The sequence below is a fragment of the Hoplias malabaricus genome, chromosome 14, assembly GCF_029633855.1.
Source record: "Hoplias malabaricus isolate fHopMal1 chromosome 14, fHopMal1.hap1, whole genome shotgun sequence".
Taxonomy (NCBI): domain Eukaryota; kingdom Metazoa; phylum Chordata; class Actinopteri; order Characiformes; family Erythrinidae; genus Hoplias; species Hoplias malabaricus.
This window is the reverse complement of record NC_089813.1, coordinates 41,268,380-41,292,831: the sequence shown is the minus strand read 5'-3', so window position 1 is coordinate 41,292,831 and position 24,452 is coordinate 41,268,380. Positions and strand designations below refer to the sequence as shown.

Sequence of the window (24,452 nt, the reverse complement as noted above, 5' to 3'; positions counted from 1 at the left end):
TCACGAACATTGTTAGTCATTTTTATGAAATCAGTCTTTTGTTGTCATAGTTTTTCATTATTTTGTTCCCCCTTTGTGCTCTCCTCTCCCTCGTGTACATTAAGCCTTAGCCTGTGTTTGTATCTCAGTTCTCTGGACTCAGGCTCTCACCTCTCACCATCCAAAGGCCCAGCCCAGCTCAGAACCAGAGCTTCATTAGTTTTAAAGGTCTAATGACCACTCTGAGGCTCTCTAAGGGAGTGAAGGTGAGAACATGCTTGGACTCAGCACTCCTTTTCAGACAAATTAGGTCTTTATTTCAGAAGTAGTGCTAAGGGACCATACTGGAGCATTTTGGAGCAGTTTTACATTGACAGACTCTAGTCCATTTTTTTGCTCTGCATACTTTATTAGCCCAATTTGCTATGCTCAGGACCCCCACAGAGCAGGTGTGATGTGGTGGTGGATCATTCTCAGCGCTGCAGTGACACTGACGTGGTGGTGGTGTGTTAGTGTGTGTTGTGCTGGTGTAGAGTGGATCAGACACAGCAGTGCTGCTGGAGTTTTTAAACCCTGTGTCCACTCTCTGTCCACTCTGTGAGACACTCCTCCCTCGTTGCTCCACCTTGTAGATGTAGAGTCAGAGACAGTAGCTCATCTGTCGCTGCACAGTGTGTGTCGCTCATCCTCTAGTCCTTCATCGGTGACACAGGACGCTGTCGGCTGGATGTTTTTGGTCGGTGGACTGTTCTCAGTCCAGACACTGAGGGGTTTAAAAACTCCAGCAGCACTGCTGTGTCTGATCCACTCTACACCAGCACGACACACACTAACACACCACCACCACGTCAGTGTCACTGCAGCGCTGAGAATGATCCACCACCACGTCACACCTGCTCTGTGGGGGTCCTGAGCACTGAGGAACAGGGGGGAAGGGGTTAACAAAGTATGCAGAGCTACAGGCAAACCACCAGCCAAAGATACTCAGACAAGAGCAGCCCTGTGGTCAATGACTTGTCATCTCTAAAGGACAGAGAACACAAACTGCATCAGCAAGAGAGCTACAGCCTGTAACAGTACAGCAGCAAAGTGGAGCACATGGACACACCTTGGTTCATGTTTATCTCTTTAAATATAAGACTTGGACAGGTCCCACCTCACGTCCTGACGGTTTATTCCAACACAGGAACGAGCCACGAAAGAGAGGTCACCATCTCCAAGAGGGAACCGGTTACCATCGTCCACGAATGAGTAACACATCCCTAGACCTGCACCATACACTGAACACACCATGAGATTTAAATCAAGGCTCAAATAATATCCATATAACCATTAGTTAAAGGAACACTAGAAAATTGGAATTAAATGTTGGGTTAAATTATTTAATTCTGAAATAGCTTTCACTCCTGGGGCTCTCCCTGGTGTAGTTCATAGTTACAGCCCTTCACTGAAATCTGTGGGGATGGGGGTGGTTTCATACCCTCCTCCAGAAGTTACATAGTGCAGTTTCTGCAGTGCTGAACCCTGAGCAGCAACAACAAAAGCTCTGTTCTCCCTGTTACAGATCAGTGAGGATTCACAATGAATTTGAAGCTGTAATTTTAAGGTAAAAACACAGTGTTGCTTTAAGTACTTTGTTATTTAACACACAGAATAAAATGAACATTTAAAAAAATATTTACTTATGATTTATTTCATGGTTTCCGCTGCCACGCACCATGAAATCATAAAATCTGTCAGTAAAAATCAGTGGGCGGGGCCTAACTCCAATTGTTTTGGTGCCAGAGTTGTGTGGAGAAGGCCTTGAATGCCTCTGAATGTGATTCAAAACAAAAGGTTCAGAAAATGTTGACATTAAATTGAAAGTTGTCCTCCTACTGAACCTATATACACACACACCACATTTATTTTCACTGTGTACATCATTAATTTGCATTTTAACAACAGCTTTTGTGTCTTGGGGATGTTCAAAATTCAAAACGACAGGCTTTCAGATTCAAACCAGGACGGTTGGTCATCGATGAGAATCACAACAGCACCCCCTTCTGGAGCAGTCCGTAAAACTGAGAGAGTATGTGAGAAAAAGCTCCGCCTTGTGGCGCTACCCTCGACCATATATGAGAGATTACACCAGTTCCATGAGGTGCTTCAGACCTAAACACTGCAAAGCCATAATTACGAACATATTCGTTTATAAATTCGTCTCCTGTAAGTCAGGGTAGCCTCCCTGGAATCACCGGAGCGGGGCCTTCTCAGGTTTGACGTCACGTAGGTCATCGTTGAAGCAGCCAGGCTTCACGGAATACACCGCTAAAGTTGGTAAAGACCTTTAATCGTCGAGTGGAGTCTGAGAGAGAATCACAACGATCACCCTACTGTTAACGCACCTCAGAACTGACCGAAAGTGAATTTTAGAGATTTTTAACGTGAGAAAATCAGTCCCCAAAACTGAGTATTCTTAAAATGCAAATGTATCAAAAACACAGAGAAAAAGTTTATTAAAATGTGATGTGAATATATTTCAGATACATGAAACTCAAGAGTCAAATATTTATGTCAGACCATGTCATGCTTGTCTATGGAAGGAGGGGGGGGTCCTCCTGACGGCCCCCGACACATGAAGCAGAGAGCTCAAAATAAAAATGATATCTCTGTCCAAATCTCACGTGGACGGTGCCCTGTCTGTTCCCTGAAGGTAGTCTTCAGTCCTGAGCTCGGGACGTTTCCCCTCACAATATCTCCACGAGGGCTCGTATGAAAATGACACAAAAAAACACTCAGAAAGGAGCCAAATAATTTAGTTGTCAATATATAAACAAGCATTTTTGCCCAAAGTATGATGTACAAGCTAACAAAAGCAGTGTAAAACAACTTCTAAATGTAGAACCATTACCAAAGGTCTGTATAAATAGAATAACTTACGATTCTACCTGTAATATGAGTGAGTCTGGCGCCCCTCCGGCGGAAGCCTAACACAAAGCAAATCTTAACACTCTACCAGCTCCTTCCTTCAGGGGGAGGGGAGGGCTACAACTTTGAATGACAGGCCTTTTGGAACCATTATCAAAATAAAAACAATTGAGGCACATGGTAGTGATAAAAAAATAAACAAAAACAAAAATAAAACACGTGATATGGGTACTGTATACCATCACAAATTCAGCATGACAAGTAATCGATGCTACAAATGGCCAAACACATCAGTGGGAGAGACAAAGAGGCGTGTGTGTGTGTATGTATATATGTGTGTGTGTGTTTGGAGGTTTTCTCACTCGAGTCCATCACTCGTAGGTAGTTTTTCTCATCCGGCTCTGATTGGACCGATGAATTATTCAGAGTTTCAGAGAAAAGGGTTTTTGAGACAGCAGTTCGAGAGCAATGCAAATGGAATCAGTGCAGGGAAAAATAAAGAGACGTGGACTGCTTTCTTCCTCAACGTGGAGCTCAAAGTCAATGCTGTTATTCCATGAAAGCAGCTGCTTATAATACTTGCCAAAAAACAACAATAATTATAATAACAATAACAATAATAAAAATAAAAACTACAAGAACGTCAAGAATTAAACTACAGCGGTGGGCCTTCCCTTTCAGAAAAGCCATTATTCATCAACATCTGACGTGTTTTTGCTGGAGGAAGAAAAAAAAAACAAAAACGTAAACCATGATTTAAAAAGGCAATAAAAACGCACGGCGAGATCAAGGCCACGTATGAGTTCAGTGTCGAGAGGGTGGACGTAAACCATGCTGAGGATGGCAGACTTTCTGAAGAACAAAAGTGAAGGATGTCGTTTCCTCTTGTTGTTTTTGTTTTCTTTGTTTTTTTGGAGCATCTACAACATCCAGCAATCGTTTCAGAACCATAATTTGCTCCTTCTTTGTAATTGGGCTTCTTTGTGAGAGAGAGAGAGAGAGAGAGAGAGAGAGAGAGAGAAACTAAAGTAAAACCAAAAACAGAACAGTTCCAGGAGGTTGGTGTCAGAGTTGGCTTTTCCGTCTGATCTCAAGGGTGGGACGGGGGGGTGGAGGGGGGGTAGTTAAGGGGAAGGTGGGTTTGGATGTATGTTTATAATAAAAAGTAATAATGAAAAATCAGTGATATTGCAGGAGACCACTGGTGAATGCAGAGGCAGTTGCTGTGGCCTCGAGGATCCTGTACATGTTTCTCCGTGTCTCTCTGTAATGGATGGCCAACTGTGAGTGTTTCCCCAGGGCACAGAATCACTTCTCACACACTCATGGTCATGGAGGGAGAGTATTGCTGGAGGAAAAGAGGGAGGGAAAGAGAAATTAATTGCAGGAAAAAAAGCAGCAGGAACAACAACAACAACAACAAAAACAACACAAATGAAGAGAAAGGGTGCACCGTTGTTAGATGTTTGAACAGATGGTGATATCCAATATATTCCATATTCAAACAGAGCACATCAAAAGAGTAGAAATCAGAACGGAATTTCAGTTGTGGGTACGGATATGATCTCCTAATCCCGCAGGTCATTTTATAATAGTTTCAGGAAGTGACACATTCTGAGGGATATGAAGATTTCCATTATTCGTTTTGTTGAGATCACTATGAAGACTGAACCATTCTGAGTCAAGGGTGTTGAGAAAACTTAAGCTGTCCTTGGGCCAATAAAAAAGCTCTTTTGGGACACTTTCGGGACGACGGCGTTGAGGTAAAACCAGAAACTTTAATAAGAAGGGAACGATTATCGGTTGTAGCTCTCATGGACTCTGTTTACAGATAAAGTCCCGCCCTTCAGTACAAGAGCCAATCAAATCGCTGGACACGGGAAAAGCAGTAAAGTCAACTGCAGTTACAAAAAGTCATTAAACACATGCACTTTTTCCCCCTAAAATCAATTGTTTTATTTGACGTTAGAAAAGGTACATTTTATTGAGTGTTTGTTATTTATAAAACTATGTAGGCTATTTATAACGTACAGGACATGGCTCTGATCATAATGAAAGTTATAGTGGCTACGGTTATAGTGAGGACCTATTGAACACTTCATTGGTAGAAAGTTATAAGTGAATTCAAATGAAACTCAGCCATTTTAAATCCACAATCCATTTTCACGTTAATTTAGTCGTTTCAAACAGTATTCATTTGTAGATCGTCGCTGTCCAAACAAAAAAAAAAACGTGGATCTTCAAAATGGTAACTTTACGGAAGAACGGAAAGTTTTTATTCCACGTAAATTTGGAGCATTTCTATTGGTCCGTTCGTCCCGATTCTCACACAAATGTGAAGGACAGCTGCTGTGATCAAATGATGTAATAAACTAAACATCTACAAACACAGAGATAACTGTTTTTCTTTGGACAGCGTTTATATAAATGACTCTATCGAATGCCCTCATTCTGCTGTTACACATTCGCATCCAGTACAATCAGTGGCCCACAGCATGCGTGTCGACTCGGCTTCGTGAGGGTGGTTACACAAACAGGCTTCAGGCCACGTCACAAAACCTGACACTCACGTTCTCGTTCTGGAAGGAGTGTAGGTAGCTGCCTCCAGCGTCATCATCTCTGGGGGTGCCCATATTGTTACTCATGTTGCTCATGTTGTTGGGGGAGTTCTGCTCAATGAACAGACACAGGTTTATCATCAATAAGAGTTAAGAGGAAAAGGAAACCTTGACTGCAAACAGAAATTACAGACACATCATTTTAAAGCTGCTCCAAAGCCAAGAAAATCAATCACCTTCGGAAGTCCGTCCAAATCTCCAGAACCTGAAACAGCAGGGAAACAGCAGGCCGTCACACATCAGATTCTCAGTGGAAAGGTATCAGTGTCTACCGCGGCTGGATCTTGTTTTACGACAACTACTTATCAGCAGAGATCAGATTTCATTCAGATTTAAAGATGAGGTGTTTAAAACGACTAACCTCCATTCATATGCATCGGATCCATTCCGGCCATGGCCCCTAGGGGGCCCTCTGAGCCCGGGCCTATGGGGAACTAAACAGGAGAGAAAGAAAGGGGGTTTAACTCACATCAGTGGCAGAGTAAACAGAGAAGAGCGCTGAGCTTATGGACCTAGAGACAGAGACGTACATATATTTTAAAGAAGACATTATGTAAGAATCCCTTATTCAGTGTATGTGCCCGTTAAAGTGGGGACCTTGAGACCACCAACCCACACACTGTGAAACAAGCTGTTCTGACATGAAGTGCAGACTTTAGAATGGCCTCGCCCCCTCCTCAGACCCTCGAGTTTCATGTCTATGTAGAGTGCAATGATTAAAGAAGGAGGACCTCCCCATCCACACAGTCAGCCACAAATAACTGAATTTCTATTAAATCGATTTGTTTTGAAGCGCTTAAAGGACTCACGTTAGTTCGTCCGCCACCTCCTGAGTTCATCATGGTGTAAAGGTTTTCACTCGAGTTGTTGGAGTCTGAAAGAAAGAGACAAAACCATTGTGATGTTGCCGTTTTATGGCCGACGTGCATTAACGAGTCACTAAAAGCTGATGGAGTTCAGTTTGGGGAGGGTACCGACCTGCCGGGCTCGGGACGATTCCAGGAGTCCCAGGGGGCCCCCCTCCTTGAGGTCCCTATTAGAAAAAAAGGTAATACTTTAGAGATTTAAAGAAATCGCAACGTCGCAGCAGCATACACACTGCATGAGAACGGACAAAACAGTCAAAAACAATTACAGACCCCATTATGAAGCATTTGCTAAATGTGAGTGAGTATGTGAGTGAGTGAGTTACAAGCCAGTTCCTTGAGCTGTTGTGCCTCTAAAAAACAACCCGAGGTTAGAATTTCTACCATCAACTTTAATCCTGATCCACTGCTCACTGTAAACGTGGGGAAAACAATGACAAAGAAAACTTCAGTGGGCTTTTCACAGGGCGAGCAAACGTCTGAATCACTCAATTTCAATTGATTCTTTAAATGATTCATTCATCTTCAAGGGCTTTATCCAGATATGGGTCATCATTAAATGGAAAAAATTATAAATTTTGTTCGACTAAAATTATTTTAAATATATTTTACATAAATACATTTTATAATGTACTTATTTTATTAAATATTTTATTTTTGAATTATAACTGAAACTGGATGCAAGTGAAAGAATTATTACTTGCTTTGGTTCATAACATGAGCCGATATTATCTTACTGTTTGTTTTATATTAAAGAATCCAATTCACCTTCCACCTCCAGAAAGACCTTTCAGAAACACGCTTTAAAATCACATACGTTTTAAACCTATGATTAAATTGAGAGTATTCTCAAAATAAAGAGTGTTTGAAAAAGTATTAAAATGTAAGAGTGTTGTACTTACCCCGTAGGCCCCGGGAGAGGGCGAGGAGTAGGGCATCTGAAAACATCACAGGAACATTTCAGCCTTTTATAACCCACTAAAACTCATCTGTAATTAATGTATCCCTCTAATAAAAACAATAGACTTTATTTTGTAATTATTATGCAATTAGTGTTAAGTCCTTTACAGCTGGACTCACGTTGTTGGCGTTGGGGTTAGGCCACGGTGGCCTGCCGTTTCCAGGACCCCTGAAAAACACAAAAAGACATTTCAATTTCAAACAATATTTAAAAAAGGATGAGGATGTTCATCTTTTTAACATTTATATGTATTTACACTACTTTACAGTGTGTATTTATATCACGTGTATGATTCAGTTTAACTACTGAACATCAAAAAAAAGGGGGGGGGGGTGTTGGGAGTAGAGTCTTACATAGCAACTCCTGGCATTCCTGGACCCATGGAGTTGTGTGGGGGTCTCATCCCACCTCCGAAATTCTGCAATCAGAAGTTATTTTTCTTTCAACACAAACACGGACAGTGATGCTCCTTCTAGAACAACCCAGCTCCAAGATTCTCAGACTGTCCCTTATTTTCAGCCGCAGACAACAGTACCATTACCTGCAGCAGGTGCTCAAGGAGCTACGACATCGGTAACTAATTAAAATTCGCAGAAATCATTGCTCTTTGACCGTTTAAAGTAGCGTTTAGCCTAATAACTGTTATGAAAATTATATTAATAACGGCAGAGAGGTCTTTGCAGGAAGGCTGTAAGGTTTACATCTGCCCTACTGCCATCAACACGGCTTACAACAGCACAAAGGAAAAGACAGGTGTGGGTGTGGACAATAAATAATATGCTACATGTGTGTTTTATGACCTCAGCACATCTGCTTTCTATCACCACCACTGTAAAGAAACAACAACAACAACAAATCCCTTCTGACTCAGTGTGTTTCCCTCTCAATGGCTGAATGATGAACTAGAATCAAGGGCGGTTTTAGAAGCTGGTCCAAAAAAATAAAACTTAAATATGAAAATGTTAATTATTTAATATGTTATATTAAATAAGAAATATGGAACGCAAGGGGTGTTACCTGGGGTCCAGGGCCCATCGGCCCCATCCCTCGAGGAACATTCATCCTCTGCATTGGCCCTTTAAAAATCACAGAGGGATAAAGATCAGTGAGAGTGAACACAAAGGGAAAAGTGATAATACACACAAAGTGATGTCAGCTCCCTCTCAGACTTTGAAAGCTCACAAAGGGAACAGTGAAGTTTAGCATTTCAATGCCTCGGTCTTTGAAGGAAATTCCCAGGCGTCACAGACACTCACTGATTACAAGCAGGAGAAAGACCTGCGCTTGTTTGTGATGTGCCACTGATGACAGCAGTTTTGCAAAACCAGAGAGAGTGAAATATAAATTGTTTCTCACCCTGTAGTCTGGGATCCATGTTTGGGAGCATGGGCTGTGCTGCAGGAACGCCCCCTGGAGGCTGCAAGGAGAAGTGAAAGAATTTATGACACTTCCCACTTGTACAATCAAGGCAAAATATATCTTTCAGTCATCGTCACTGCAAACAAAGCTCTGTAGACGGGTGGCGGTCACTGGCGGCGGGTTAGAGTGATCGACGTGCTATATTTCTGTTGTCGATGAGACGCCTGGTTTCATTCACCACCATTGGAAAGAAGGTCAGTACATTTTTCTACAGCTACTTCACAGCTTCAATTTGTGATTTATTACCTTTCAACAGAACACACAGCACAAGCTGAACTCCCGGAGTGAATATAACCCATGAGCAGAGGGGGATTTGTGTACGGAGGGAATATTAATGGTCTCACCTGGTTGCCCATTCTGATCGGGGGTCTCGGTCCTCCGCCGAAACGAGGCGACATGAAAGGCTACAACAAACAACAGGTTAAGATTAACACCCACATCTGCTTTTCCTCCAAAATAAGAACAGAAACTCTTAACTTTAGCAAAATAATAAAAGTTCTAACCCCACTCCCAACTTTTCAGACTCAGGATTCGTTTTCCTAAAAGCACTGTACGAGGTGCTCATCTGCGGAGTCTACAGAACCGGGATGTTCTTGGCGTTTCCCATCGCTGCTTTTGTTTAAGCCCTCATTCTGGGCACACGTAAGACCCACTGGTTTCACTTTTCCGCAGCAATGTTCTGTCTGTTTGTGTCCTGTTGTTTTAAATCGTCGTGAATGATCATTAACGGTGTAACACTAAAACCCCACACGCTATTATAATGAACAACATCAACCAACTGAAACATGAACTGGAGACGCCAAAAATAAACACAATGCAGCGAGAAGCTGAGGTGTAAATGCAAACAGAAGCAAGTTCGGTCACTAGAAATAAATGATCTACAGCACTGAGTGTGAAGGGAAGGGTAGCTATGTGGTGTGATGCAGTGTTCAGTCGCTGAAAAATAAAACCTGCAGGTTCGGTTCGTGCTGAGCCGGTAAACACAGAGTAAAGTTACTGTAGCGATATGAACGAGAGATTTCACACCGATCTGTCTGCGCTTTAAAGACACGCTGTGGTGGGAAAACAGAAACTCCAGATGTGACTAATATTAATGCTTCTGCGTTCAGAAGTCAGTTTCTAAACAGACAGGGGACCACTCACTCAGCACCTTCACATCTCCTTACAGCTGCAATAGAAACACTTCATTCACATTTGGTTTGTTTGGATTTGAGATAAATGACTGTGATCAGGTGATTATGATTATGATTCTGAATATTAATTAACAGCGAGTTAATAGGAGAATAAACATGGGCCCTTTAACCACTGGTAAGAGTGTTAACGTAATGCACACTCCACCACCTCACACTCTGCTCTGAACTCAGTGCTTTCAGGAAAGTCGGTGTAGAGAGAGAACAAAACGAGTGCGCAAGGAGTGAGCGAGGAAAAGGGAGGAGTGTGCGGACGAGTGCAGGGGAGGTGCTACCTGGCCGTGAGGTCCCATCATGCTGTTAGGAGGCTGAGCATGAGGAGAGGACTGCGAGCCAGGAGGGCCCTGAGAGAGAGAGAGAGAGAGAGAGAGAGAGAGAGAGAGAGAGAGAGAAGATAGTGAAAGAGACATAAGAGAGAGAAGATGAAAGAAAAAGCAAAGAGCAAGAGAAGAGAGAGAGAGGAAGAGAAATAAAGCAAGATGGAGAGAGGAGGAGGGGAAGGAGGCGTTAGGCATTAGGCTATTTAAAGAAGGCAACAAAAAAATAAATAAATAAAAATAAAAAAGAGCAGAAAACACCCAGAGCTGCAGGCGCCGAGCCAGAGCCACACTGAGACCGGAACAGGTGAATAACGCAGAGTAGAGAACAGACTCAAAACAAAACAGAGAAAAGCACAGCTTCACCGAGAGAACACACAACAACTGTTACCAATCTTTAGTCTCATCACAGAGAAAAACACCAGCAAAATATTTTACAAAGTAATATGTGATTAGCACAGTACAAAGCACCCAAAGATATTAAGGTAGGATTTTATTTTTTAAACATTTCAAGGCATAAAACACCACAACTTTTTATTCCCACTGTTTATATAAAAAGAATTCACTAATTAAATCCCTTCATAGAAAACTGTTCCCTGCCGTTCTTCAACAGCACGAGGCCTTATTCTGGGAGCGCTTAGTTTCTCAGAGGATGCACAGGGTTAAACCGAGGCAGAGCCACGCTAACGTTCCTCCGGAGCCCAGTGGCCAGTCGTTTAAGAAACATCCTCAGCACCTGAACAAAACAATCAGGTCCAATCATCCCACTGGACCAGGACTTTTATTGTGTAATATTAACTAACAAACTTCCTTTTCTGTGTAACATTAACTGTCTAAAAAGCTCTGTTCACCTGGGTTTGAACACCTCTGACCTGAGGGAATATTACAAATGATTAAACTGAGGGAACACACAGCCTTGACATCCTGAAGGATCTGTAGTGTTGTAATTATCTAAAGTCTAAGGCTGAAATTCAGATTCATGAAAGTTTCAAGTAACTAAAGCTCAGATGAAAGAATATACTCTCATTTCAGAATGATTCGCGCTGAGGCCTAGTCCACAGTAACCCCGGGAATCAGAAAACACCTTTTGTTCTTAAAGGCTGAGCAGCAGCTCTGTGATAGTGTCGAACAAATAAATACAGTGGAGTTTGAGTTCCTAACTTGTGTTTATTGATCGTCAGAAAACATGTTATTTCTTACTAATTGAAGGAATAAGGTTTAAAAGACCGTTGGTCCCCCCCCCCCCAGCGGTGTTGGGAAACTCTAATAGGCGTCTTGCCTGTGACGTAGATGGTGGACAACACTCTAGAAGCTGCACTTAATTTAATGCAAAATGAGGAAAAGGTGTGTTGTTTTTGGCTGCAATCATTCAATGTACAGTGGGACATCTGTGAACAAATGGCCCAAAGATCCCAAAATATCCAGAAAATGGACTACATTTGTCCACTTTAAACGGGCACTTTGGAAAGGACCGTCCGCTCACTCCGTTATCTGTAGCTCATTTCACTGGCGCTTTTCCAACAATATGGGCATGTAAGGACACCAACGAAAGGTGTTCAAGAGCCTCTGTAACATGGAGGTAAACAGGGTGAGGACACTCACTTCGCCTGTTTTAGTTGGTGTTAGTTAACGTTAGCTTGACTCGCTAAACTCGGTGGCTCAGATTATACTCAGGAGTCGTAGGTGAGACACACCCACATCCTCACCACTGACCTCGTCCATCATCTTTTTGAAACTGTGAGCGTAGCCGAAACACAAGTGTTTTCCAGTTTACCCGTGTTAGCATGGACTAGGCTTTTATCCTCTCTCAGAAACACACCGTATTGAAAAGCAGCAAATGCCCGTTTACGCTGAAGGAAGGTCTAACCTGGAAGAATCCTGGAGGCATGGGACCCCCGGGCATCCCCTCTCCTGGTGGCATGTTCCCCAACACCGGACTGGGGGCTGCAGCTGCACTCTGAGGAGGAGAAGATACAGAAGAAGGGAAATGAAGAAGGGATTATACCATAATATCATGCCCCTATGTAATAACGCCCCTTTATGAGGGCTAAAGAAGATTAACCTTTTCAATAAGTCAAAAACCTATAAGCAGAACTGTCCTTAGTCTTAACTTCATATCGTACGTGGATTTGTTAGCGTTTCGCTCGTGTTGGACATTTGTTGTTGTGTTAAATTCCTCTGTAAAATGACACTGATAGGGAATAAATTTAAGGTGTAAACACTGTGGGCAAAGCTGCTGGGAGTGGTGGTGGTTTGGTGGGGGGGGGGGTGTTTAAAGTCTCTCAAAAGCCTCTCTCAGTGAGATAGCACTGATCCTGGATCTGTTCCTGTGGTCGTGTTGTGATCAGCTCCAGACTGAGAGTAACATGATCCTAAATCAGTTCTGACACTCAGACGCTGCTGTAGAGTACAGCTGACGCCCTGTTCCTCAAACACAGCTTTATAGCATCACACCACTGCACTGTTCAGGGTTTTCTTTTCCAAAACACTCCTGATTCAATCCTCAGAGGGGACGTATTCTCCCCCTTTTCACAAGGGAACTTCATGAAACATCTGTGAACTCTTTTGCTCAAAATACAGCAAGGATCATGCGTCACAATAGAATACGCCCCCTGTGTAAACAGCCCTGCTTTCAGCACCTGTTCCTTTAAATGATAATGAGCCGCTCGCTGTTCACCCCGACCCCGAGCGCACAGCAGTGAGGAGCGAGGAGCAGAAGCTCTGGTTTTTAGCCGTTTTCACTCTGTTCTCTTTCTTCTCCGTTTTTACTCAGTGCTCTTATTTCTCCGCGCTCGTAACCCGTGTCTTTGCGCTCTCACATAAACACGGGTCCAGCTCTGTGATTAGACAGACTCAGATGAGGGGGCGGGGCCATTCTAAAGTCACTGCACTTGACGTCAGATGCGGAGCAGAATCAGAACGACTCGTTTTATCCCTGTTTTCTGCTTTGAGCCAGGGCCACACGGCCAGCAGTTAGCTACCCTAGGACTTGGCAAGGGTTAGACACATGCTCATCAAGCATTTCCTCTGATACGATGGATGTCAGCTGGTAATTTCTCCCCTATTACCACAGTAACAGCCTCTCCTCCTCTGGGAAGACTTTACACTAGCGGTTGGAACATTTCTGTAAGGATCTGACTGCATTCAGCCAAAAGCATTGGTAAGGTCAGGTAATAATGTTGGGTGATCATTTCTGAATCACAAACACCACTCCAATTCATCCAAAAGGTCTTAGATGGATGACCATCACTCCACTGCTCCACAGACGAATGCTAGGAGCTTTAAACCCCTCCTGCCCCTGTTTGGCACTAGGCCTGGTGACGCTATCTGTTATTGACAGCTTTGACGTAGACGTGTAAAACTAGAAAAGAACATTTCAGACATGTCTTGGTTGATCAAACCTCATTAGTCTACGGTGAGAAAGTTTGGAATCTCAGGTGTTGGGTTTAAAGGGGAGTTGTACAAAAGTGAAATGCTCATAGTTATATTAACAGCTTTGTTGATGTACAACGGCAAAATTCCTCAATCTGTACATGAGCAAAACGGAGCTGATCTCTCCTCAGAGGCACCACACACCTTCAGCAGCAGGTCACACTCCAACTCAAGGAGTGTGTGTGCAGCCGGTGAGAGAGTGGTGTGAAATACTACACACAGGAGACAGGGGACTCCACACACACTGCACACTAAACACTCAGCATACACGAACACACAGACACACAGGTTAAAAACAAAATACACACAGCAGGGTGCAGAAGCAAGCAGCGACGTTCAAAAGTCAATTCACCATCAACCTAAACATCATATACATTTAAATTTATTTATCCACTGTGATTACTGGGGGATTGTGGTTTTCCCCGAATTTTGGCACGTCTCAGTGTATGAGATGCTGCAGCTGAAATCTAAATATATTTATAATTCTAAACTATAGCTTTTCCTATTTAAAACCAGTGTATTCTGTGAAATTCTGGTTTATTCCTACATACAGTTACTCTGCATACTCAGTTGCTGCAGTGGGCATGTACCTTTTCTGAGTAAAATTAAATGAGCAGAAAATTGGTGCATTTTGGATGGTGTAAGCTGCCAGTTAAAAACGCCACTGTGATTGAATAATATCTGAGAAAACAAAACATCTGATTTTCACTTACTTTATTTTTTAAACAACAGTATTAAGTAAAAATAATATAAAAAATGTATTAACACTTTCACACCAAAGATTTTAAGGCAAAATTAAGGGGAAAAAAGAGTAATTTAAAATGAGAGAAAAGTACAACAGCGTCAAATCAGTTTTCACTAAGGTTCAAAACTGGATTTGTATCATAGCTTGCCTTCATCTCCCTCAAACATCAAAGATATTTATCTCAACATCAATTAATTCTCTCACAATTGTCCTGACAGCAATAGCACAATCACAGATCTCTGATGTCAAACAGCTGATCACATCCATAACCTTATTAAAGAACTGCGATCCTATTGTATCATCAAACTGGAGTTTCTGAATGAACGAATCAGACAGATCTGATTAGAGCTGAAATAAAACTCGGCAGGAGCTCAATTAACAAGCATTAACAATCAGTTACTGCGCACACTGCTGCTGCACATATTTACACAAACCCTTTAGCCCAGTGTGAATACACACAGCGCTGTCTGTAACCTCGGGAAAAAATACTTTTCATATTTAACAGTTGGTCTAAAAACAACAAATGCCATAATTCAGAGGCTGCTCCAGACCAGGGTAGAGTTACAGAGATCAACCTGATCAATTCAGCACAATTTACACTGTATTTCCCTGCAGTTCTGCTCTTCACTGTGTGCTGTAATTCCCCTTATCCTTCCATTTATCTGCTCTACAGTTACAGACCGTCTGCTGCTGTCCTCACATCTTCACCTGCTGCTCTGGAGTCTGTTGTATTGTGTGGATATCAGTGTCCACGCTGCAAACTGCTTTAAAAAACTGAACAGATGTCCATCATTCATTTAAAACTAGATAAATGTTATTCATGTTTTATACCGGGCCCAAAAACACACGTTGGAAGGTGGATTAGTGGCTCAAAGGTGTCCGTAGGTGTGAGTGTGTGTCGCCCCCTCCACAGTGTGCGCTGACAGACAATGAATGAATGAATGCATTATATTGAGCCTCCAATAAAGATATTTTTCTAAGCCTGAATTTATACAGAATCGTACAGATGCATAAATCTTAGCACTAATTTTTCCGCAGTCGTTCTACAGTTGTACATGTTCACATCAACAACGAAAAGAATGCAGCCTCAATAAACGATTTCCCTCTGTTTGGGTTAAGGCTGGGTTATGACACCTTTAGAGGGCAGTGGTGAGTAATGTTTGTTTATTTGAGCTCTAGCTGTTTCCGCTGTCCTCTGGGAGTCACTACGTATTGAACACTAGGAAACAAGATCTCTAACCAGACACCAGGCAGCACATGACAAACGTTTAAAAAGCCCCTCTAGGAGGGAACAACGTTGTTAGTGTGTGCGTGTGGTGCGGTCTACGTGGTAAAACACATACCCTGAGTGAAATAAGCATCGAGTGGCATTCTGAGCTGAAACAGCAGCGCTCCAAATCAGTCTCGAAAACACAGATTCACACGATTAGGCTTTCATACTTCACACACCTGAGGAACCAATCCTGTCAACTTTCAGAGCAGTGCCTTCCATACGAGACTGAACTGGGGGTGAGACAAAGACTGGTACCACATTCATAGACCCACAGTTACTGACTGGAGGTGTAGACTTTCGTCTCTAGACTTTAATCACATCACAACCAGGCGTCAGCAAAAATCCCAAGACTCTCACTTGGTGGAAAACACAAACTTGAACACAGCAATTTTAAAATGATCGCTGAATACCAGAAACAGCTCAGCTCTAGTCTGTTTCTGAATTGTGCTTGTGATAGGTTAATTTTATACTTTGATTTTATTTATAAGGATTAACCTGATTGTACAAGGCACTCACTGCTTTTGATGCGTTTGATCCAATAATATTTTGCAGCTCCGGTGTAAAATCAATAAAGAAATACTGATACATCAAACATGTCTACAGTGAATATCATTTTGTGTTGATACATTATTTGTAAGTTCACAGTACAAGACCATCCTAAACAGACCCACACACAGTTTCTATAAAACCTTCTGCATCTCCCCTCCTCCTCCTCCTCCTCCACAATCTGCTTACCCACTGGCTTCGTGACACCCATCAATCACTCTCTGGCTCCGCCCCTCCCCCCCTCAGCCCTGAGGGGGGTTGTCCCTGGGGCTCAACGGGAACACAACATGGCTTCTGTTTAAAACACCGCAGCTCCAACCTCCTCTCCTCCCCCACCCTTCATCCCTCCATCCGTCCCTCACCTCCCCCAGAGACAGAGCCCACCACAGCGCCAACAAAGACACCACCGAGAAAACGACAGGCCTTTTCTCATTATATAAACCCACATACCACCCCCCCCCCCAACACACACACACACACACACACAAATCTAACCTCTGTACAATCTAAAACACCCCCAAACCTCACTTCTACACACACACACACCAAGTCTACACACAAATACCCTTCTAACGGAGTCCATGTCTTCACACACCCCCCCCATCTCACTTACACACACTCACGCCTTACGTCTACACACTTCTTCACACACAAACAGACCTCACTTCTATACACTTCAATGCACCAGCAACTATATACACCTACTTACATTCACACACACACCTCAATACACTTTCACACACACACACACACACACACACACACACACACACACAATTCTAAACTCTGTACAGATCCATCCATAAACACACCACACACTTCTATAAACGTCTACACACAAACAACTCTAACGTCTGTACAGAGCTACACACCTCCAACACTTCAATATTCACACCCAGCCTTCACATCTGTACACACACACACACCTCACCTCTACACACACCTCCAACACTTCAATACTCACACCCAGCCTTCACATCTGTACACACACACCTCACCTCTACACACACACCTCCAACACTCACACACAGCCTTCACATCTGTACACACACCTCCAACACTTCAATACTCACACACAGCCTTCACATCTGTACACACACCTCACCTCTACACACACCTCCAACACTTCAATACTCACACACAGCCTTCACATCTGTACACACACCTCCAACACTTCAATACTCACACCCAGCCTTCACATCTGTACACGCACACACACCTCACCTCTATACACATTTACACACACACCAACACTTCACTTCTATACTCACACACAGCCTTCACATCTGTACACACACACACACACACCTCACCTCTACACACACCTCCAACACTTCAATACTCACACACAGCCTTCACATCTGTACACACACACACCTCACCTCTACACACACCTCCAACACTTCAATACTCACACACAGCCTTCACATCTGTACACACACACACACCTCACCTCTATACACATTTACACACACACCAACACTTCACTTCTATACTCACACACAGCCTTCACATCTGTACACACACACACACCTCACCTCTACACACACCTCCAACACTCCAATACTCACACACAGTCTTCACATCTGTACACGCACACACACCTCACCTCTATACACATTTACACACACACCAACACTTCACTTCTATACTCACACACACACCTCACCTCTACACACACCTCCAACACTCCAATACTCACACACAGCCTTCACATCTGTACACACACACACACCTCACCTCTATACACATTTACACACACACCAACACTTCACTTCTATACTCACACACAGCCTTCACATCTGTACACACACACACACCTCACCTCTACACACACCTCCAACACTTCAATACTCACACACAGCCTTCACATCTGTACACACACCTCCAAAACTTCAATACTCACACACAGCCTTCACATCTGTACACGCACACACACCTCACCTCTATACACATTTACACACACACCAACACTTCACTTCTATACTCACACACAGCCTTCACATCTGTACACACACACACACCTCACCTCTACACACACCTCCAACACTCCAATACTCACACACAGTCTTCACATCTGTACACACACACACCTCACCTCTACACACACCTCCAACACTTCAATACTCACACACAGCCTTCACATCTGTACACGCACACACACCTCACCTCTATACACATTTACACACACACACCAACACTTCACTTCTATACTCACACACAGCCTTCACATCTGTAAACACACACCTCACCTCTATACACATTTACACACACACACCTCACCTCTATACATTTTACACACACAGAGCTCCTCTATAGAGTTTTACAGAGGAAGGAAAAAAATAAAAAAATAAAAACACACACACCAGCTTAAGCCCAGTGTTGTCTCGTGTTCCTGGGCTGTGCACCACACCGATCGATGAAGTGATATTCAACTTATTTAAGCTTTGTTCCGACACGTTTGTTCTGTAATAATCCTCATTACTTGACTAATGAGAGTAATGGGTCAGAACGATGGCTGATTTGATTGATCATGGACGACAGAGTCTTAAACAGCTGGTTTATAAACTTTCATCTGGGTTCAAATGCTGCTTTCCCCTCATAGCTGCCTCCTCGGAAAACAGAAACCAAGGCTCAGCCGTAATCGGTCACAGTGAGCCCATGTGTGAATAGACCCGCTAATGTTCCGGATACTTCACCTTGAATTCACACCGTGCGCCCTGCACACACTGCCGCATGCCTACACACACCACGCAGAAACATTTCCAGCTGTGAGAATGGCTCTGACACGGACGATCTCCGCCAGGGCACCACAAGTGTGAAAGGGCAACTCTGGAAAATATCCGAACCGATGCTTTTTAAGCTGTTCGGCTGGGTTTCGTTAGCATCAGTTCAAAATTTCAATGTTAAGTGCTTTTTTTTCTGTGTTTTGAACTTGAAGGTGAAATATTCAGATTTTAAAAATTCATATCTTAGAAATTCAGATAAAAACAAAAGCATCTCACTGCAATTTGTTAATTGCTTTTTTTACGAAGATTATACCAAGTTTTTGTACTCAACTGACATCGTAAAAAAGCTAAATTCACTAATTTCACAGGGCGTCTACTAAAATTTGGACACACAATGCACCTTCTGAATGGCTGTGCCCTGCTTTTAATTAATTACCCACAACATGCAGAAAAAAAAAGTGTTCCCTTGTGGAAAAATCCACAAAGGCCCACAGCCAGCAGAAATCTCTAAAACGCCACGTCCTCGAAACAAATTCACTTCACAGACCTCCCTCCACTCACTTGAATCCCAATCAATGGCATTTGCATAAATGGTTTTAAGTTCATTCACCCACTTGATTGACCTCGTCATACAAGCACCATTCATGCGCTGAAGGAACAGCAGGCTCCAAATCCATTCTCCCATTCGGGGAACAGCAGAGCGGTCTGGTCCTAGCCCAAAGTTTAACTCGGGTGGTGGTAATCTTACACAGCGCTTGGCTGTTTGGGCGGGGTGTCACAGCCCTCGTTGTTTCTTATCAGTGGCAGCGATTCCTACTGTGAGCGATAGCAGAGCTAATAAAAAAAACGCACAAACTACAGTTGGGAGTCAACAAGTTTTCTGGTTAAGGATGAGGAGGTCATGTACATTTATTAAAACAGCTAAAGGAAATTAATTAAAAAGAGAGATCAACCATTACACAGACTGTAAAATGATCTTAATTAATGTCACCTGTGCTATATACTGTGCACCATTACTGTGAATAATTACAGACAGTGTTAGATTACAGTTAGCTAGTGACAGGTGTCACACACGAGAGGTTCATCTGAATAATAATCTAAAATTAATATAGATCTGAAACCTCTTACATCCGTTAAGATGCCAGTTCGAAACTGATTTCTTTAAAAACAGATAAAATGAAAGAATAACTTTCAGAGCATGTGGACATTAATGTGTGGATCTGGAGCCCACCAACACACACACTGTGAAACAAGACCACCCGGTCCATTTTCTGTGATCTGCTAAAGTCAGAAAAGGTGAGATAAAACGAGCCAATCTGTTTCCGCTTCTGACGTCAAGTGCAGAGACTTTAGAATGGCCCCGTCCCCTCGTCTGAGTCTGTCCAATCACAGCGCTGGACCCGTGTTTATGTGAGCGCGCAAAGACGAGGTTAAACTCAGCGAAACAGACACAACGAGCGCGGAGAAATAAGAGCACTGAGTAAAAACGGAGAAGAAAGAGAACAGAGTGAAAACGGCTAAAAACCAGAGCTTCTGCTCCTCGCTCCTCACTGCTGTGCGCTCGGGGTCGGGGTGAACAGCGAGCGGCTCATTATCATTTAAAGGAACAGGTGCTGAAAGCGGGCGTTCTGAACAGGGCTGTTTACACAGGGGGAGAACACTGGAAATTCCTCAAACACACGGTGTAAAAATCAGTCTGCAGAAGTTAATATGAGGTGATTATGAATCCTGTGTGGGCTTGTACTTATGAACATTAACAGGAAGAAAACTGTGTGTGCTCCATTCATGAATACCTTGCAAAAAGAAAAGAAATTGGGGTTGGTTTCCTGGACTGGGATTAAGCCTAGCCCTGGACTATGTCAGAATTTCCAAACCTGTCCAAAGTCAAGAGGATGAGCACGAAACTGGCGATCGATCACTGTCTGCATAAAGGCTGGTGAAAATAGCTCCAATCACTCAGAATACTCACGTAATCATGGAAGGCCTTGGCCTCGCTCGAATGTTCACAAGAGTCTCTCCTCTCCGGAGCCGCACAGTAAAGATCCCAGAACACACTGTGACAGACAAAACAGGGCATCAGCTGCTTACGTCTGCTTTCAAAATGCAGGATATACTGTCTACTGACTGCTCTCAGTATTACACTTCACATTGGAGAAATCACCACATGCAAATACGACCCCAGACACTGCCCTGGATGGTTTACAGTGTGCTAGTGCTCTCTGGAACTTGGGTTAAATTCAGCAAGTCAGGGTTATTACACTCTCTACAGCCTGGGGGCTCCTGGCCAGAATATTTTACATCTTCACCATTAAAAAGTGAAAAGTCAGAGACAGAACGAACAGCAACATGAAATTTGAGGGTCACTGTGGCATCAAAGACTGGTCCAAACGGTTAAAGCTGGCTAATATCACTTTGTGAAATACAGCTTCATCCAAAAAACAAGAGACTGTCACTGCTGTAACTAATAAAATAACCAGGATCAGATGACAGCGGAGAAGACCTCTACACTGGTCACAGTTTTTATAACGGGGGGCGTTCATTGGTTCTTTGCCCCTAGGAGAAACCTGAGTAGTGTTTGATGAGGGTAAAGCAGTAACTGAAAATGAATGAATGTATAAATATATGATGAAACTGAAGCTGAAGACTTCCCACTATAAAAACAAGCTTTCCTCCTAATTTTGAAGGAGTTATCCACCTAAACACTGCTTGTGAAAAACCAAGTCACCCTGTGCAAATCTGTAACACTGTCTACCACTGGACCCAGCTCTTCCACGCAGGCGAACCTCACTTCAGTGCGTTGAATATCAGATCACAACAGCGAAGTGTAGAAACCTAACATGGCCATACATTTCATCCTACAGTTCATCCGTCTTACACAGGCTTCCACTCTAAATCAACAGGGTAAAAAGGTCTTAGTCTAAACTCACCACCACCAGGAATGCAGGAACCCTGGAGGATCCCCCAGAGTGATGTTCTTTTCCCATCGAATCTGAGATGAGAGAGAGGAAAGAAGAAAGGTTAGTGTTTGTGACAGGACGCCCCAGGCCTATTTCAACACACACTCAAAAGGAATATGTGCCACAGTTTTGGGGGATTGAGTCTATTACAGTGTGTGGAAAACCTTTAATGAACTGTTAAACTATAATAATATTTTAGTTCTGTCGTAAACAGATTTTAACAGCACGTGTTTGCTATAGAGCAAGGTACAGGTACGTGTTACTGAGTGCTACATATAGAGCATCACCCGGCCGGTCAGTCAGTCCACAGCACAGGGTCCGACTGTCTCTGATTGGTCAAAATCTGTTACAGAAGCTAAACGTCTCCATTTAAAACCCGTTAAGACATTGTTCTTCGCAACACAGGCTATAGTTACATCTCCAGCTCTCGCGACATGAAAATGCAATTTCAGTACAAAAACAATTACTCTTTTAGCGCTAGCAGAAAAGCAACTGAAAAGTTGACACACATCACCAGCGGTAACTGTGTTATACATCAGTCTATGAACACAAACTTTAAAAAAATAGGAGGCTACCTCTAGAAGGACAGAAAAATTTAGGAAACCCTCTCTTTTCAGAGATGTAGTGCGACAGTTGACCCAGAGACACAAACATATCGACACTTTCTGTCTTAAAACTTGAATAAGGAACACAGTGTGTCAGTCGTGGTTATGATGTCACAGCACAAAGGCGCTTGGTCGCTTCTGGTTGGTCTACATTAACTACAGGCATTTCCACATTTTTACCCTCACAAAATGAAACTCCCATGAGAGGAAGAATCCGATTGTTTCACGGCGCCCAAATGCACCCTTTTATGGTCCATAGAATGGGTCCCACACATTGTGGCGGCCATTTTTAAAACACAACCAGGCCACAAGGTGTCAGTGTAGCTGCTGTTTCACAAAGGAAAGTAGGATGTGTGGAGAAAATGACTAGTGGCTTCTTTAACTTGCACTACAGGTAAGGGCAGCTGTAAAGCTGTCATTCAGGAGAGAGCTACTTGTTTTTGGGACGTTGAGGTTTTTAAATAGTTTCCTCCTCCCCCCACAAAATACACCACAATCCTTACCTCTGACAGAAAGGTCTGAGCAGACTTCTGTGCACCAATGTGTAGCAAATATTCGTAAACATACAGGGCCAGTCTGCAACAGATAAAAACACAACAACATTAGGAACCGCACGAACACAACCAGCAGCAATAATAATAACCAACAATAATAATCTGTTAAATAAATAAGACCTCCACTTCATCTCCTTTAATCCTCAGGGACACGGTCAGTGCTTAAATAACGTTTAAAGACAATGCAGTGTATTTAAAAAAGGTAAATACAAAGAGTGAGACTAGTCCAATGTGTTGTTACTAAGACACATTAAATATGAATTTATTGATATAAAAAAAGAGGGGAAATGTATTTAAAGCTAAAAGAAAACACAAATTAAATGTTAAAATGAATAAAAACAAATGTGTTTAAATAATATTAATTAATTTAAGAGGCATACAAATGTATTTAGCTTAAGACTGAAGGTAAAACTAGGGGTGTACAGTGTATTTAGTGCCAAAAAAAACAGAAGAAAATGTAGTTGCAGCTAAAATGGCCTTTAAACAAACAGCCCCAGTGTCTTTAGAGAATAAGATAAAAATAATAATATTCGGTGCTAAGGTAAAAGTAGAAAATGATCAAATAAACGTAAGAACAGACAAAAAGGGGGTAGACCGTGTAGTAAATGAAACAGTAGAAACAGGGCCAGTGTGTCGTTAAAGAGTCCGTCCGTTAGCCTCTGGGCACGGGGAAGCGGTTTAGGAGCCACACACGGGGGACAGAGGCTGAGCAAATTAATAAAAACTAAAGCACAAAAGATGGGAAGAACCCCACTCCCTTCTCTCTCACTCACACACACACACGGCTGCCATGTCTCTCTCTCACAGAGAGAGAGAGAGAGAGGGAGAGTCGCTCATTTAAAAGGCAATAAAACATAAAAAAAGCCTCCAAATGCATCCGTTTGTGTGACGGAGAAAAGGCAAGAGAGGGTGGGGGAAAGCGTGAAGGTGGAGAAAAGAAGGAGAAAAGTGGAGAGAATGGAGAACACAGCCGGATTGGAGGGTAAGGCTGGAGCCCAAGGCGGCGCTAACAATAGGCTCTGTCGAAGAAGGCACAGAAAAACATACACACACAGCATAAACACGACATTTTACCGCGAATAAACGCTTACTTTTCCCTCGCCTGGCCGTCCGATGGCACCACGGAGCTCTTGCCCTTCGGAAACATGTCGTTTATTGCACGGGGAGAAAGATCCCGCTTCCCTTTTTCTCCGTTTTTTATTTTTAATTTCTTCAACAATTCATCTGTCACAGCTCCCCGACCTGCAGCGCAACGCAACTGCCCTCCTCTCCGCCAGCGCCACAGCCCAACATGACTGCAGCTAGAGGGGGAGGAGCGAGGAGACCTAGGGGGCGGGCTACGCGCTGATTG

The 24,452-nt window shown here is 43.0% G+C and overlaps 1 protein-coding gene across 2 annotated transcripts; it reads right to left on the bottom strand.

Moving 5' to 3' along the window:
- Positions 1-965: 965 nt before the first annotated feature.
- Positions 966-24,404, bottom strand: ssbp3b (single stranded DNA binding protein 3b). Of its 2 annotated transcripts, XM_066643200.1 has the most exons (18): positions 24,193-24,404; positions 23,051-23,123; positions 21,913-21,974; positions 20,955-21,039; positions 12,128-12,217; positions 10,219-10,287; positions 9,098-9,157; positions 8,691-8,751; positions 8,352-8,410; positions 7,688-7,752; positions 7,454-7,502; positions 7,276-7,311; positions 6,486-6,540; positions 6,317-6,381; positions 5,869-5,941; positions 5,684-5,712; positions 5,460-5,558; positions 966-4,237 (listed from the first exon to the last, which is right to left on the bottom strand). In XM_066643200.1, exons 1-18 carry the CDS (start codon positions 24,246-24,248, stop codon positions 4,205-4,207), a joined length of 1,119 nt encoding a protein of 372 aa, XP_066499297.1. In that variant the 5' UTR covers positions 24,249-24,404; the 3' UTR covers positions 966-4,204. The 2 variants fall into 2 exon arrangements, with proteins under 2 accessions (XP_066499297.1, XP_066499296.1); XM_066643199.1 differs by lacking the exon at positions 10,219-10,287 and having other exon boundaries at positions 967-4,237; positions 24,193-24,386.
- Positions 24,405-24,452: the final 48 nt, after the last annotated feature.